This window comes from Ostrea edulis, chromosome 9 (assembly GCF_947568905.1).
Source record: "Ostrea edulis chromosome 9, xbOstEdul1.1, whole genome shotgun sequence".
Classification (NCBI taxonomy): Eukaryota; Metazoa; Mollusca; class Bivalvia; order Ostreida; family Ostreidae; genus Ostrea; species Ostrea edulis.
In genome coordinates, this window is record NC_079172.1 from 46471705 (window position 1) to 46487599 (window position 15895).

At 37.1% G+C, this 15895-nt stretch overlaps 1 protein-coding gene across 1 annotated transcript; it reads left to right on the forward strand.

The window, feature by feature from the left end:
- The first annotated feature begins 13996 nt into the window (after window positions 1–13996).
- Window positions 13997–15800, forward strand: LOC130050187 (aquaporin-5-like). The gene has a single exon (XM_056149394.1). The coding sequence runs from the start codon at window positions 14201–14203 to the stop codon at window positions 14915–14917; it is 717 nt and encodes a 238-aa protein (XP_056005369.1). The 5' UTR covers window positions 13997–14200; the 3' UTR covers window positions 14918–15800.
- The last annotated feature ends 95 nt before the right edge of the window (window positions 15801–15895 follow it).

A 15895-nucleotide genomic window follows, 5' to 3' on the forward strand; every position in this document is an offset into this window, starting at 1 on the left:
ACTAACACCCATAAACCAATAACCCACACACTTGTCCATGCTTTATTGGGTAAATCCCCATACTAACACCCGTAAACCAATAACCCACACACTTGTCCATGCTTTATTGGGTAAATCCCCATACTAACACCCATAAACCAATAACCCACACACTTGTCCATGCTTTATTGGGTAAATCCCCATACTAACACCCATAAACCAATAACCCACAGACTTGTCCATGCTTTATTGGGTAAATCCCCATACTAACATCTATAAACCAATAACCCACAGACTTGTCCATGCTTTATTGGGTAAATCCCCATACTAACACCTATAAACCAATAACTCACAGACTTGTCCATGCTTTATTGGGTAAATCCCCATACTAACACTTATAAACCAATAACCCACAGACTTGCCCATGCTTATTTGGGTAAATCCCTGTACTAGTACATGTTCATGCTTTGTTGGGTATAACCTTACATCTGTCACCCAGTAAATCACAGACTTGTCCATGCTTTATTGGGTAAATCCCTGTACTCGCATCTGTAACCAAACAAATCACACATTCGTTCATGCTTTGTTGGGTATTACTCTACATCTATCATCCAACAAGTCACAGCATTGTCCATGCTTTATTGGGTATTCTCTGTACTAGTTCATGTTTATGCTTTGTTGGGTATTCTCTGTACTAGTACATGTTCATGCTTTGTTAGGTATAACCTTACATCTGTCACCCAGTAAATCACAGACTTGTCCATGCTTTATTGGGTAAATCCCTGTACTCGCATCTGTAACCAAACAAATCACACATTCGTTCATGCTTTGTTGGGTATTACTCTACATTTATCATCCAACAAGTCACAGCATTGTCCATGCTTTGTTGGGTATTCTCTGTACTAGTACATGTTCATGCTTTGTTGGGTATTTTCTGTACTAGTACATGTTCATGCTTTATTGGGTATTCTCTGTACTAGTACATGTTCATGCTTTATTGGGTATTCTCTGTACTAGTACATGTTCATGCTTTGTTGGGTATTCTCTGTACTAGTACATGTTCATGCTTTGTTTGGTATTCTCTGTACTAGTACATGTTCATGCTTTGTTGGGTATTCTCTGTACTAGTACATGTTCATGCTTTGTTTGGTATTCTCTGTACTAGTACATGTTCATGCTTTGTTGGGTATTACCCTGCATATATCACCTAGTAAGTCACATGCCAATATAATGATAACTTAAAGAAATTGCCATCTTTAAAATATGCTTTATGAATTATTCTAAAATTTCAGAATTTTGAATAAAAAAATTAGAATATCATTTCAGAAATATGATTGTACACGGACACAGTAATTCTAAAAAAGTACATGTATACCCAAGAGGACAGTGGGTATTATTTGATACCCAATAGGGTGAATAGATTTCTAACCCAACAAAATTGTCTTCTCGTGTGAAACACTTTCAAGTACCCAATAATGAGTTGGACATGAAGCACCCAATGCATGTCTAAATGTGTGTTCGGCTGTCTGTAAACTTTTTACATTTTCGACTTCATCTCCAGAACCACTGGGCCAATTTCAACCAAACTTGGCCAATGGCATCCTTGGGTAAAGGCTTTCACGTTTGTTCAAATAAAGGACCATGTCTCTTTCAAAGGGGAGATAATTACAAAAATGCAAAAATTGGGTGGGGTCATTTAAAAATCATTTTCTCAAGAACTACTGGGCCAGAAAAGCTGATATTTACATGAAAGCTTTCTGGCATAGTGCAAATTCAAGTTTATAAAATCATGGTCCCCGGGGATTGGATGGGGTCATAATAGGGGATCAAAGTTTTACATACAAATATATAGGGAAAATCTTTAAAAATCTTCTTCTCAAGAACCACTGAGCCAGAAAAGCTGATATTTCCATGAAAGCTTCCTGACATAGTGCAGATTCAAGTTTGTTAAAATCATGGCCCCCGGGGGTTGGATGGGGCCACAAGGGGGGATCAAAGTTTTGCATACAAATATATAGGGAAATCTTTAAAAATCTTCTTCTCAAAAACTACTGGACCAGGAAAGTGGTTTGCATGAAAGCTTCTAACATAGTGCAGATTGAAGTTTGTTAAAATCATGGCCCCCGAGGATAGGATGGGGTCACAATAGGGGATCAAAATTTTACATATAAATATATAGGAAAAATCATTAAAAATCTTCTGAAAAATCACTGGGCCAGAAAAGTTTACATTCACATGACAGCTTCCTGACATAATCCACATTTCAATTTTGAAAAAATCATGGCCCCCGGGAGTAGGTTGGGGCCACAATAGGGATCAAAGTTTTAGATGTGTCACAAAGGTCCTCCCTGTAACGACACTGGTTTCATAACGTCAATAAGCCTGTAGTACTATTTACATATTTAATTACAAATCTACATATATACAAGGACCCGTTCACAAGTATATGAAGTTCACAATCCGAAAATCACATGCTTTCACCTTCACCGTTAAACTCGATCTCCTCTTTCTCACGAGGTACCTCCTAATTAAATCCACTTACACAAGACCTTTTCTCAAGCAAAATACATAAATGTATCAACTCTTACTTTCATCTCTCAAACTTCGATCATTCAACAGAAACAGAAAGCATTCAAACCAATTAACTCAGAAACCCCTGACATTCACTCTCCTCTCTAAATAACTCACACAACACCCCTGGGAAAAGGCTAGGCGACCAGCGCCTTGCACCTGTTGCTTCAAACACACACACAATCTCTCTATTCCACGATAATTAATTGACAAAGAGATATAGCTCTATTACACACGTGAATATATAGGAAAAATCTTTAAATATGAGCCAAGGTGACTCAGGTGAGCGATGTGGCCCATAGGCATCTTGTTATATTGAGCATGCATGTGCATCTCTTAAGAAGACATTTCCTTTGATACCAAATTTGTTCACCTTGTGACCTTGAAATTGACCCCTTGACATACTTTGAAAATCATTCACTGAAATGAGTTCCACTTTGTTGTAATCCGATTCACAAACACATCTTGTATTCTGTAGCGATTATCACTGTCATGATCGTGTGCAGGATTGGACAAAACAAGATGGCAGACGGCAGTTCCAAACAAAGGTGGGCTCTTAAAACTCTTCATTTTACCGACTTATTAGACGACGAATTTATGAATTTCAAACACTGCCTGGCAAGGGAGGCATCATTAAGTTGATTGGTTGTTGGAATTCTTACTCATGTATACGTGGAATTCTTACTCATGTACACGTACAACTCTAAATTCATTATTCACCGGCAGTGGTGACGTCTCCATATGAGTAAAATATTTTCGAGGGGGACGTTAAACAATATTCAATCAATCTAAATTCATTGATCGAAGTTGACGATGTTGTCACGATAGAACTCGAAGCGGGCGAAGATGTTTCTAATCATGTTTTCATGCATTTTAAGAAAGATACTTTCGTAAAATAGACTCTGCACATATCTTTTGATGAAAACTTGAACCAGTGTATGCGATTTGTCCCTTAAATTGCCTTGGTTAAATAGATATCTTGACTTGAACATTTGCTAATGTGCAGGATTGGACTATGGTCGTTTCCACGATAAACGTGCCGGATTGGACCTACTGCAATTGGTTGTCGTCCGTCGCCGTGCGTCGTGCGTTAACAATTGAACATTTTAAACTTCTTCTTAATAACTACCAGTCCAATTCTTTTCAAATTTGATATGAAGTATCATTGGGACAAGGGGGACATAAATTGTAAATTTCAGGACTCCAGCACCCCTGGGGCCTTAGGGGCGGGGCAAAAACTGCCCAAAATTGACCAATTTTCAAAAATCTTCTCCTAAAGAACCACACACATGTAAGAAAAACTAAATGCACAGTGATGTAGAGCAGGAAGCCCTCTACCAAAATTGTAAATTTCATGATCCCTGGGGTAGGGGTTCTGACCCCAGGGCGGGGCCAAACTTGTTATATAGTGTTTTTGTGTAAAACGCTTAAATAACATCTTCTTTAGTGCTATTGATACAAAATTGAAAGTAAATAGATATTTAGAAAGAACAGGTAGTCCTTTACCAAGATTGTAAATTTGATGATCCCAGGGGTAGGGGTTTTGGTATCAGGGTGAGGCCAAAATGGTCATTATTAAATGTGTGAACAATAGACATTTTTAACTTTTTCTTGATAACTATCATTCCAATTCTTTTCAAATTTAGTATGAAACATATTTGGAACAAAGGGAACATAAATTGTAAATTTCAGGATTCCTGCACCCCTGGGGCCTTAGGGGCAGGGCAAAAACTGCCCCAAAATGACAAATTTTCAAAAAAATTCTTCTCAAGAACCACACACATGAATGAAAAACTAAATGCATAGTGATGTAGAGCAGACTAGCCTAATGATGTCAGAGGAGAGTGAAAGAAAAAGCGACAGAGATTCGGGTTTCCCTGAAAGTAGGCAAACAACCCCGGATGATGAGCTTTATGAAAAACCTAAATCTGTTAGGATGACCATCGCTCTGCCCCTGAGAGAGTAGTATTAACAATATACAATCACTCCAATCAATTTAGAACTTTATTTCGTTGGAGGTGTTGCATAAAGTGTGGTAAAAAGCTGTAAAAGTACAAAGAAGTTACATTTTGGAATTATACTCATAAAAAGGGGCCATACATTTAAAAAAAAAAATCACGAGAAATTAATGATGACACAAAATTTCGTTCCAAAGTTTTTTCTACTAAAGATTGATTGATTAATTGAATATTGTCCCGCTCGAGAATATTTCACTCATATGGAGATGATTTCATCACTGCCGGTGAAGGGCTGCAAAATTTAAGCCTTTGCTCGGTGCTTATGGCCATTGAGCAGGGAGGGTTCTTTATCGTGCCACACCTGCTGCGACACGGGACCTCGGTTTTTGTGGTCTCATCCGAAGGACCACCCCATTTAGTCGCCCTTACGACATGCAAGGGGGTACTGAGGACCCATTCTAACCCGGATCCCCACGGGACTCTACTAAAGAAGAGGCTAACTTACAATGATACTTATAAAAAAAATTACGTTAACTTTATCTTCACCTACATATAGAATTCTCATTAAACTGCAAATATTACGAAATCATTAATAACTGCACAAAGCCTAATATGAAAATTACAGGAAATAACAACTACAATATTCCACTCAAGAAATATAGACCATATCTGTAAAGTACGAATTAATGTAAAATATCTTGACACAATGAAACTGACCTTGGCAATATTATAATAACCTTTACACATCATCATAAACAATTTTGCAGATGCACAAACACCAGGTATAAATCCTTACACTGTGATCGGCCACAAATACAAGAGATGCCATCCTTGGGTTAAATGCTGTCTGACGTGTTTCATGCCGATTGTTAGGTTGTTCTTGGCACACTGATTTTGACTACGGAGTACTCCATTTACCTGATCAAGGCATAGGGCTCACGGCGGGTGTGACCGGTCGACAGGGGATGCTTACTCCTCCTCGACACCCGATCTCACCCCAGTTATGTTCAGGGGACCGTGTTTACCCAACTCTTTATTTTGGATTCCTTACATGAGTTATGAGATTGATCACTGTGCGTTATCTTCACCTATCATGTTGAAGAACACAGCACAGGAGTCGGCAGTTTTATCTGTTCGCATTGATAGTATATTAGGGCTTGACATCTAACAATTGCTCGCTTGATTTGCCAAATTCTTTTATGTGCATAGCTGGCAAGCGGTAAAAATTGTCCTTTGAAAAGAAAATAGGTTGTTGCCAATATCACTAATCCTCCGTGTAGTGAAATCATTACCATGTGTGTTGTTGTTGCACCTGTCTATGAGAAAGTGCTGGACCTGAGTGTCATTGAAGCGTCAGCTCGTTTCATAGAACCAGATCGGGGTTTGGTAGCCAGAACATTGACCAGAGGTAGCAAAGTCACTCCTGCCAGAATTATGAATTTATCTACAGAAACAACGTTTGTATAAAGGGTGCATGCGTTGCTACCCTGTCAGCTGTCGACAATGTGTATGGAAATAACAGTCACATTAAAAAGATTGGAGAACTGACTACTTATCTACAAGACTGGTATCAGCGGTCAGTCAAAGAGTTGATCACAGAGAATCTCATAATAACTACAAAATCCTAAAAATTATCTTGACTTTGAAACATTTGAGAGCACTTGCCAATTCTGAACAGCAGCAATTTTATCAGGATGTGTAGCAATCTCTCTTTCAGACACAACGTGTCCTAAGTAATCAGCTTTTGTCGAAAATAAAGTGCACTTTCGAGCCTTGACCTTTAATTCAGCAGCTAATAATCAATCAAACACCTGTGTAAGATTTGCCAACATAGCCAGGCCACAGCATGAACTGACAAAAAGGGTACTAATTTTAGATGGTCTGGCGAATGTAAGGCATCATTTGACAGCCTTCGAAAAAAGTTATAAACAACTCCTGTCTTGGCTCAATTTCGATCAGAGGTTCACCTTGGATTCTGATGCCAGTCAATATACAATCACCACAGTACACTCGCAGATAAAAAATGCTCTTGAACGACCAATTGCTTTTGCCAGCAGAAGCCTTAAGTTTCCAAATCAGAAAGAAAGTATTGTGTTGCTCAAAAGGTTCTGGCTGTTGCACAAGTAGTTTAGACATTACTGATGCGGCAGACAATTCATGGTAAGGACATACCCTATTTGGTCTAATGGAGTTTAAAGACTTTGAAGGATAGCTCGCCCAGCATCTTCCCAAGTCAAGGGTTTCTGATCCGCTCCACATAAACATGTGGAGTGGAGCGGATCAGAAACCCTTGACTTGGGAAGATGTTCGCCCGGTGGATGGATTTTGTATCCATCTATGATTTAAAAATTGAACATCAGTCAGGTAAACTATATGGCACTGCTGATGGTCTGAAAAGGGTGTCATTTAAAGGGAAAGGCAACCCTAACCACATTGTTGTTTTTATGAATAAAGTATTACTTACTGATATCGTGAATGACAGTCTTAAACACCAAAAATCCTTGCTTAACGATTAAATCAATGTTAATTTATCATATATTCTAAATTACTCGCCGCTAAGAGAGCGGCCATTGAATTTTAATTGATGACGTCACACCGTCGGTTCCGGTTTATTTCATCAGCAGCACTTTAAACATGACAAGTCACGAACAGTTAAGTTTGGAGCCGTATTGATTTGAGCCCGTTCTTTCGCAAGATGCAGTTGAGAAAAGAAGACGTTCAGTGCAGTCGCTCACCAAGCAGACGGTACACGTTTCTTCATACAAATGTCCCAAACGAACCTCATCTTGTCATTACGCAGATGATGGATCCACAGTTTACATAGTCTTTTCTTTTCAGATTCAGATGACTTGGTTGGATTAAGAATTTCGGGAAAAAAAATCACATCCCCCCTTTGCATTAGTGCATTTAACAAACTGACAGGAAGCATTAACTTATTTATTCGTAAAATCTACCATATCACATGCACATTTTAGAATCTCATCAAAACCGGAACAGACGTCAAAATTATTGATTTTAGTGGTTTTGAATACAAAAGAATTCCACGTCATGGCAGCCTCTATAGATGGCGGGAGTTTTAATTTCTAACGTTTTCAAATTAGTATTGAAGATTATCTAGACCGTATATCAACAGAATAGTACGACAGATTTGTATTATATAATCAATCCTATCATTTATCATGTAAAAAAAATTGTGTTGCCTTCCCCTTTAAACACTGCAAAATCAACCATGATGAGACCACTCACCAAAAAATGTTCACAAGCTTGAGGTTGAAGACACGTTGAACTTCAGAACCCTTTTAACTGTCTTCCGGATGAAGTTAAGAAGATCCAAAAGGTAAAAGATAGAATACTATATAGAAGATGAACTGATCTTGTTACAAAACAGGACAACGTACCAAATCAGGAGCAACGAAACTTTTTGATATATTATCATGATTCATGGACAACAGGCCATATTGGTATTCATAAGACACTCGCCGGAATCCGTCAATCTTATTATTGACCAGGTCTTCAGAGAGATGTTCATTTTTGTTTTGCCGGATGTGAAGTGTGCAAGGTAAAAGCACCAAGGCAAACCAACAAAGCTCCGATGCATTTAATCTTCACGGGGTATCCAATGGAAAGGCTGGCAAGTGATCTGTTATGCAAACTACTAATGGCATACAATGGGAATAAATATATACTTGTGGTGGCATACTACTTTAAAAAGTGCCAAACATGGAAGCAGGAACAGTTGCGACAAAGATTGTTGAAGAAGTTGTTTCAAGGTTTGGAGTACCAGCTGTGATACATTCTGACCAGGGTCCACAGTACGAAAGCAAACTTTTCCAGGAAATATGCACAGTGTTGGACATACAAAAAAACCCACACCACTCTGTACCACCCTCAGTCAGACGGAATGGTAGAGCGGTTCAACAGAACGTTAACAACAATGCTTAGTGGCTTTGTTAATGAACACCATACTGGCTGGGATGTCCATCTTCCTTTCATAATGACGGCATATCGAAGTTCGGTGCACGAAACCCCAGGGATGACACTGAATGTGATGATGTTTGGGCGAGAGGTGTCAACACAACTATATTTGATGTATGAGATGCCTCTATCATTTAAAGAGGTGCCCAACAAAAAATGGTCCTGGTAATTTACAAGAACGCCTAGAAAATGCTCATACGGACAAGAATGAATCAGGCGATGGTCAGGCAAAAAATATTGCCACCATATGAAATTGAAATGGCATCATTTTGAAGTGGGTGAAAATGTTTATATTTACTTCCCAAAAAGAAAGTCAGGCACATCATCCAAGTTTACACGTAATTGGCGGGGTCCATTCAAGGTTGTCAAAAGAATACAAAGTAATATCTGCCTTGACATATCATGTTAATTGTGGTCCGTGAGGATCTGATCAAGCTATCCATGTTAACAGAATGAGCAAAAAGCGCAAATTGTGTCAGGGGAAAACGATGAACTGTTGACAACATTTGAAACTCCTGAGGGCTCTGGTCCTACAATTAGTGATGTTGATTCATACATTAATGAAGAACTACCAGTAACCCACCACTCTAGAAGAGATCCTAAACCTCCTAGTTGTTTGCATGATTATGAGGCGGATTTGTGATTTGCTTTGTGATATACATTTTAAAAAATAGTAATAAGACGCTGATGTCAATGTTGTCTCCAAAGAAAAGATAATTTACAATTGACATGCCCAGGTCTTCTCAATCAAAACTATTGTAGAAGATATCTACAGATAGTGTTCACCCATTTTGAATTTTATTTGCCACTCATTTGGCCACGCATCTTCAATGTCAATTCGCCTTATGAAATTATTTGTTGATTTATTGATTTTGCCCTAGTTTTATGAAAAGGTCAAAGATACATTTTTAAGCCTAGATAATGATTAATTTTATCATGTGATTAAACTTTAAACACTATTTTATTAAAATAGGATTGGGCATTTATAGAGTCACACTGTAACTTTAATTCAAAACTTTTAGAGGAAAAAAAGGTTGAACTTGAAAATCTAAGTTCACATTATTAGGCTAAATGGATAGAAGAAGGGGAATTCTAGCAAATATTTTTGTTCTTTAAAATCTTGTAATTTTAAAAAAAAACAACAAAACTATCGAAAAGTTAGAAACACAAAATGATCAGGTTATATATGATGATTCAGACATTCTCCATCATGTCAAGAGTCTTTTATGAAACTCTTTACACATGTAAATATTCAGATCTCTTGTATGTAAATTTGGAAGATATCATAAAAACCTCGGACATTCCAACGTTAGACAAGACAGCTACAAACTCTCTGAATGAAACGATATCTGATAGTGAAATATATACAGTTCTGAAAAATAATAAATCACCATTAAGCCATGGTTTCACTGTGGAGGGTTTTGTAAGGGCCATAAAAACCACATTGTATCGGCTATCAATCATATTTTCAAGAAAAAGGAGCTCCCTACCTCGCAAAGACTGCTTGCCGAAACGTGATAAACATAGACAATTTCTGAAAAACTGGCATCCAATGTGATTTAATATGTGTACGGTGTGACCGTTGGATCGAGCAAAGCATGCAATGGTCATTGGCATGTCCCAAGTGATCATCATAATTCTGTTAAGTACGAGAAATCATAATTCATTTAAAAATGTATTTTATTTATGAAATTCCCCTTGCGCTAAACGACCAGTAACATCTAAATATGAGAGGGGGACATATGAGGATAGATAAAGGATCCGCCTATTCATTTAACGCAGGGAATATAACGGCAGCAGACGTAAACCGTGTATTGTGATGTCACATTTAGCCTCGACTTTTTTCTCTCTCGCAAATCAAGCAATTATAAACAACAAAACACCACGTTTGCAATTTAAAAGACAGTTAAAACTAAACAAACCTAACCAACAAATTCAAGGTGGTAAAAACGTAAGCGTAAATTATATATATATATATATATATATATATATATATATATATATATATACATATAATTTTTATATATATATATATATATATATATATATATATATATATATATATTCATATGGAATTCAAAGATTGACTAGGTCAAGAGACAAATTGTCACTCAAGATTACTTAGAAGGTGGCATAAAACTGGTTGATGTGAAAAAGGTTTTGATATCTTTAAATGTTCCTAGATTAAGAGTGTTGAGGTTAACCACAGGGGTTAAGCCCACTTTGGGCCCGAACTCTGTGCTACCATAAATAAAGGGGTCTAACTCTGATCCAGATAAACAAAAACTACCCACTCGCTTCAAATGCCTAAAAATCAGAAACTAGATTAACAAAACGTCCCAAACCATGGGTATATATTTTTTCGCAGTCCATGGCAACGGGGTGGTTAAAACTGTTACTAGGTTTTGGAGATGAATATGAATATACTGTTATAAATCATAGCAATGACTTTTGGCGTAATTTTTTTTCCATTATGGTTACCAATGGTGGAGGCCAGTGGATCCGGATTAGAATAGGTCCTCATGATCAGTAACCCTTAGAGACCGGTCAATATTTATTGGGGGTTGGGACCGGTGCATTCCATTTTTAAAAAAAAACCTGTGTCCTATTTTCTAAAAATACAAAAAAGTTGCTGTCCTATATCAGATGTGTAATTAAAAAGTGTGTGTCCTATCTGATAAATATATGTATGAATAAACACCAAAACAATCTCTTAAATCTTTTTAAAATATCTTGAGTTTTTCACAATTGTCTCTCCAGTTTTATCAGCTGAGGGATTCAAGCTCCCAGAAACTTTTGTTTACTTTTGTTATGTTTGTTCGGTAAGTCTAGTGATTTTAAAAGTTACAAATCTCATTATTTTCATCTAATAAATAATCTAGTTCTTTTTGTTAAATTGTTGTTTAAAGCACTACATTTTGCATATTTTTAAATTACTGTTTTACTGAGTTGTTGTCTCATGTACTTACAAGTATTTTTCACATCTCACCATTGCAATACAAAATAGAGAGTTGAGCAAACACGGATCCCTGGATATACCAGAGGTGGGATCACATGCCTAGGAGGAGTAATCACCCCCTGTCGACCGGTCACACCCTCCGTAAGTCCTATATCTTGATCAGGTAAACGGAGTTATCCGTAGTCAAAATCAGTGTGCCTAGAACGGCCTAACACTTGTAATGAAACAATCCAGACAGCATTTGACCCAATGATAGGTTGTAATGACAAACTATCAAATTATTAAAGATGTATTTAGACTTTTGGTCTGTATCTTTCAAGTTATGACCAACATGATATACCGTTTTTATTTTCTTTGATTGAAAATCCATACTCCATGCAAAACTTACATGTAATGTTTGCAATTTTATTTACAGCTGAGTACTTTTGTAATTTTAATTACATGTTTTAATATCAAAGAATTTCAAAGGTCCAGTATTTCATTGCAAATTGTCTCTAGTATATTCTAATTCAACTTGGACGTGAAATAAAGCATGCACACAATTCAGTATTATTGTTTAAAAGATAGTTGAATAAAAAGTTTTAAATACTTCATTAAAAAAATTGTTCATTGATACATTTGCAAATATATATATATATATATATATATATATATATATATATATATATATATAATTATATATATAGCTATATTGACCGGTCCCTTACTTGTAAGAATCGACTAAATGTGGCGATCCTTCGGATGAGCCAGCAAAATCCGAGGCCCCGTGTCACAGCTGGTGTGGCACTATAAAGATCCATCCTTGCTATAAGGCCGTAAGTGCTGAGCATAGGCCTAAATTTCACCGGCAATGGTGATGTCTCCATATGAGTAAAATATTCTTGAATGGAATATAGAGGGGGGGGGGAGCTCCGTGGCCGAGTGGTTAGAGCATCGCGCTCAAAATCACAAGGTCTCTCACCTCTTGTCGGCGCGGGTTCGAATCACGTATCCCAGTTTAATTGTGGGAGGTCGGTGGTCTCTTCCCAGGTACATTATTTCTGGGTTCTCTCTTCAACCAATAAGAACTGGGCGCCACCAGATAACTAAAAATTGTAAAGTGTGGCGGAAAACATCAATCAATCAATCAATACAACCTACCAACCAATGGTGCGAGCATTGGATGATAAATTTTCCATGCAAAAATTCATCTCTGTCCAAATGTGGCGTGATACAAAAAAAATTGTGTTGGTAATAAACGCATTTATGTTGGGAATGGTATCAATATGGTGTGGAAGTAATTATGAGACATTTAAGATGAAATGAAGATGGAAATGTTTTATTGCTACAAGATTTTTCACCTAAACTGTGTATACATGTCATGTCTAAATAATCTTGACAACCAAAACATTTTGTCACATTTTAGTTACAAAATGTCTAACAAAGCAATAACATTAGATCCTGGGGATGGGTTGGCTAGAACAGGAAATGAATATGTGGATGTACAACTAGGAACAAGTGCTTCAGTATTGAGGCCAAACATTTTAGAGGCCCAATTTGAGGCGACACCCACTTTCAATTTTGAGGCCAGGCCAGGCCCATGCCAGGTTTTATAGAATGCCCCGTACCAGCACGAACAAGGTCGTTTCCGGTACTTTGTATTTACTCTATGTTTATAATGTTTGTTAAGGTAACGCCATATTCGCAGTTTTATCTGATACAAGTTTAAAAAGTGTATTTATTTCTATTTATTAGAGTTAAAACTAACAAATTATCAAATAAAATGTATAGGTCATCACACTTTTTAAGTTATGAGACATACATATATAAAATCATATATCACCGTCAGAAAATTGCAATTTTCCTTATCAAAATTTCATAATAACTGGTTATGACGATAGCATAGCATTCAAAACAATTTCATGAAACATTGTCTTCACAAACATATACAAAATGTCTGTAAAAAAAAAAATAAAGGAAACATATTGCATAATAGATTTGATAACGAAATCAAAGAAAACAGAGTTATTGCCCTTGGATTAGATATTTTTAAACTTATCATTGATTATTCATCTATAATTTAGACTTTTGAAATAGTTTTTTAAACAAGATTTTTTACTAGAAGTATTGGAAAAGACTCCAACAAAATCTAGTAATTTCAACTTTGACATTGTTAGGAAATTTGCATTGCATGACAATACTTTAAATCACTAAATGAAATTTAAAATTCAAGTTGCTATTGTTAACTCAAGTCTAAGTATATTTAGTGAAAACTACATGTATAAAGAACCAATACCTGGTCTGGTCGTATTACATGTACATGACTGTACTATCAATTAAACGTATCATAATAGTTTCTTTCTTTTGATGCAGCAATATATTCGTCATCAGGTGCATAAACTACTGTCTGCTGATAACGAAGAAAATAAGCGAACAATGAATCCACTTCTTATCAAGTGGAGCTTACGATAATCACTCAACAGTAGGTTCTTGATGTGTCACCCAGCCATCTTAAACTGACAAAATGACAGTTACGTTAACGTGTGTCTGTTGGAGATGGATATAAATACCCATTCACGGACACAGGGCAATTTACTTTCTGTCAAAATCTTATCCTTTGTGATTAGCCCTATATTGTACGTTAACCTTGACGTTCTGATCAATCCTTCTGGAGCCCATTCTATGTGATCATGAGTGTTTGCTAGTAAAGGTTCTTGAAAACAGGATTGTAGAAAATCGTCACCTTTTGAGAAGAAACCTTTCTATATACCGTACGAAAATGTCAAACGAAAAGAACAATAACATTGCAGTTCAGGAAAAGAAAAGTTTTCTGCAAAAGGAATTGGACGATTTGAGGTCAGTGGACCTCTTGAGAGCATCACTTGCTGAATTTCTTGGAGTAATGCTCCTGGTAATGTATGCAGTGGGAGCTGGACTGTACCACGAAACCCTGGGAACAAAACCAAGCAGTGTTCATGTCGCCATGGAAGCAGGATTCTTCATTGCTGTAATAATAACGACCTTGAGCACTGTCAGTGGTGGTCATGTAAATCCCGCCATTAGTGTAGGTTTCCTAGTGACAAATGGCATCACTGTGTCCCGATTCATGCTCTATGTGTGCTTCCAAGTACTTGGTGCTATTGCTGGAATGGGCATCATGAGCTTAGTATCGCCTGTAGAAATGCAGCACGGAAGCTTTGGTGTGATATTGCCCGGTCCAAACGTCACTGACGTACAGGCGTTCGTTTGTGAAGTTTACATCACGTTCCTGTTGAACTTTGCGACCTTCTCCTTTCTAGATTCCGGAAGAGCAGATATGGCGGGTTCTGTTCCGTTTATCATCGGTATAACAGTCATCATAAATATTTTCGCAACGGTTGGTAACATTTCCTCTTTTTTAAGTCTAGTTTTGCTCGTTTTCTTGATACTTTATTTTAGTTCATACACTTCAGAGATGGAGAAGGAGTTATATTCAATGAATCTGATGAAATGGTAGTAGGGTTGAAAATACCGATAAATTCTTGCCGTTTGCTGCTTTCAAACCATCACTGGATCGTCATACATATCATTCAATTTTCTTTATCGTTTACTTAAGAAATAAACATCGCTTTTTAGCTGTTCATGGTCAACATGAACGGATTTAGATTTGAGGCAAATTCTTTGAATCGCGCTAGCGATTCACAGAGAATTTGCCTCGAATCCAAATTCGTTCATATTGACCATGAACAGCTCAAAAGTGATGTTCATTTCTTATATTTATATTCATTTACTATAACACCGTTTGTTTATATTGCTTCTGCTTTGTTGCATAAAACGAACTCCTAGCCTCTGTCACAGTAGTTATTGTGACGTACGTCAACACATAGACATGACGTCAAAATCGTCTCACCCTGCCTTTTATCAACATTGCAAGGTGCACTGTATTGTGGAGGTAGGAGACCGCAAGATTGGGATGATAATCCACGTAAGTTTACAATCTTAATCCAGAGGTGTCACTTGCGAGATCTTTGTAACAGATGTTGTTGTATTTTTTCAAATCATTACGCGCCCTCAGTCGCGTGCTTTAAGCTAGTTCATAATCCGTTCATAGTCAATGTGAACGGATTGTGTCGCGCGCTGAAATTGGTTGGTTCATAGAGGAAAATGCGATTTGTATTATAAATATTTAAGAAATGAACATCACTTTTGAGCTGTTCATGGTCAGTATGAACGGATTTGGATTTGAGGCAAATTCTGTGAATCCGTTCATATTGACCATTAACAGCTCAAAAGTGATGTTCATTTTTAGCTCACCTGAGCTGAAAGCTCAAGTGAGCTTTTCTGATCGCTTTTTGTCCGTCGTCTGTCTGTCTGTCTGTTAAACTTTTCACATTTTCGACTTCTTCTCCAGAACCACTGGGCCAATTTCAACCAAACATGACCAAAAACATCCTTGGGTGAAGGGCTTTCAAGTTTGTTCAAATGAAGGGCCATG

Bases quoted from the DNA above. Each gene is read 5' to 3' on its own strand.
- LOC130050187 (XM_056149394.1), top strand. From the start codon at position 14,201: ATGTCAAACGAAAAGAACAATAACATTGCAGTTCAGGAAAAGAAAAGT.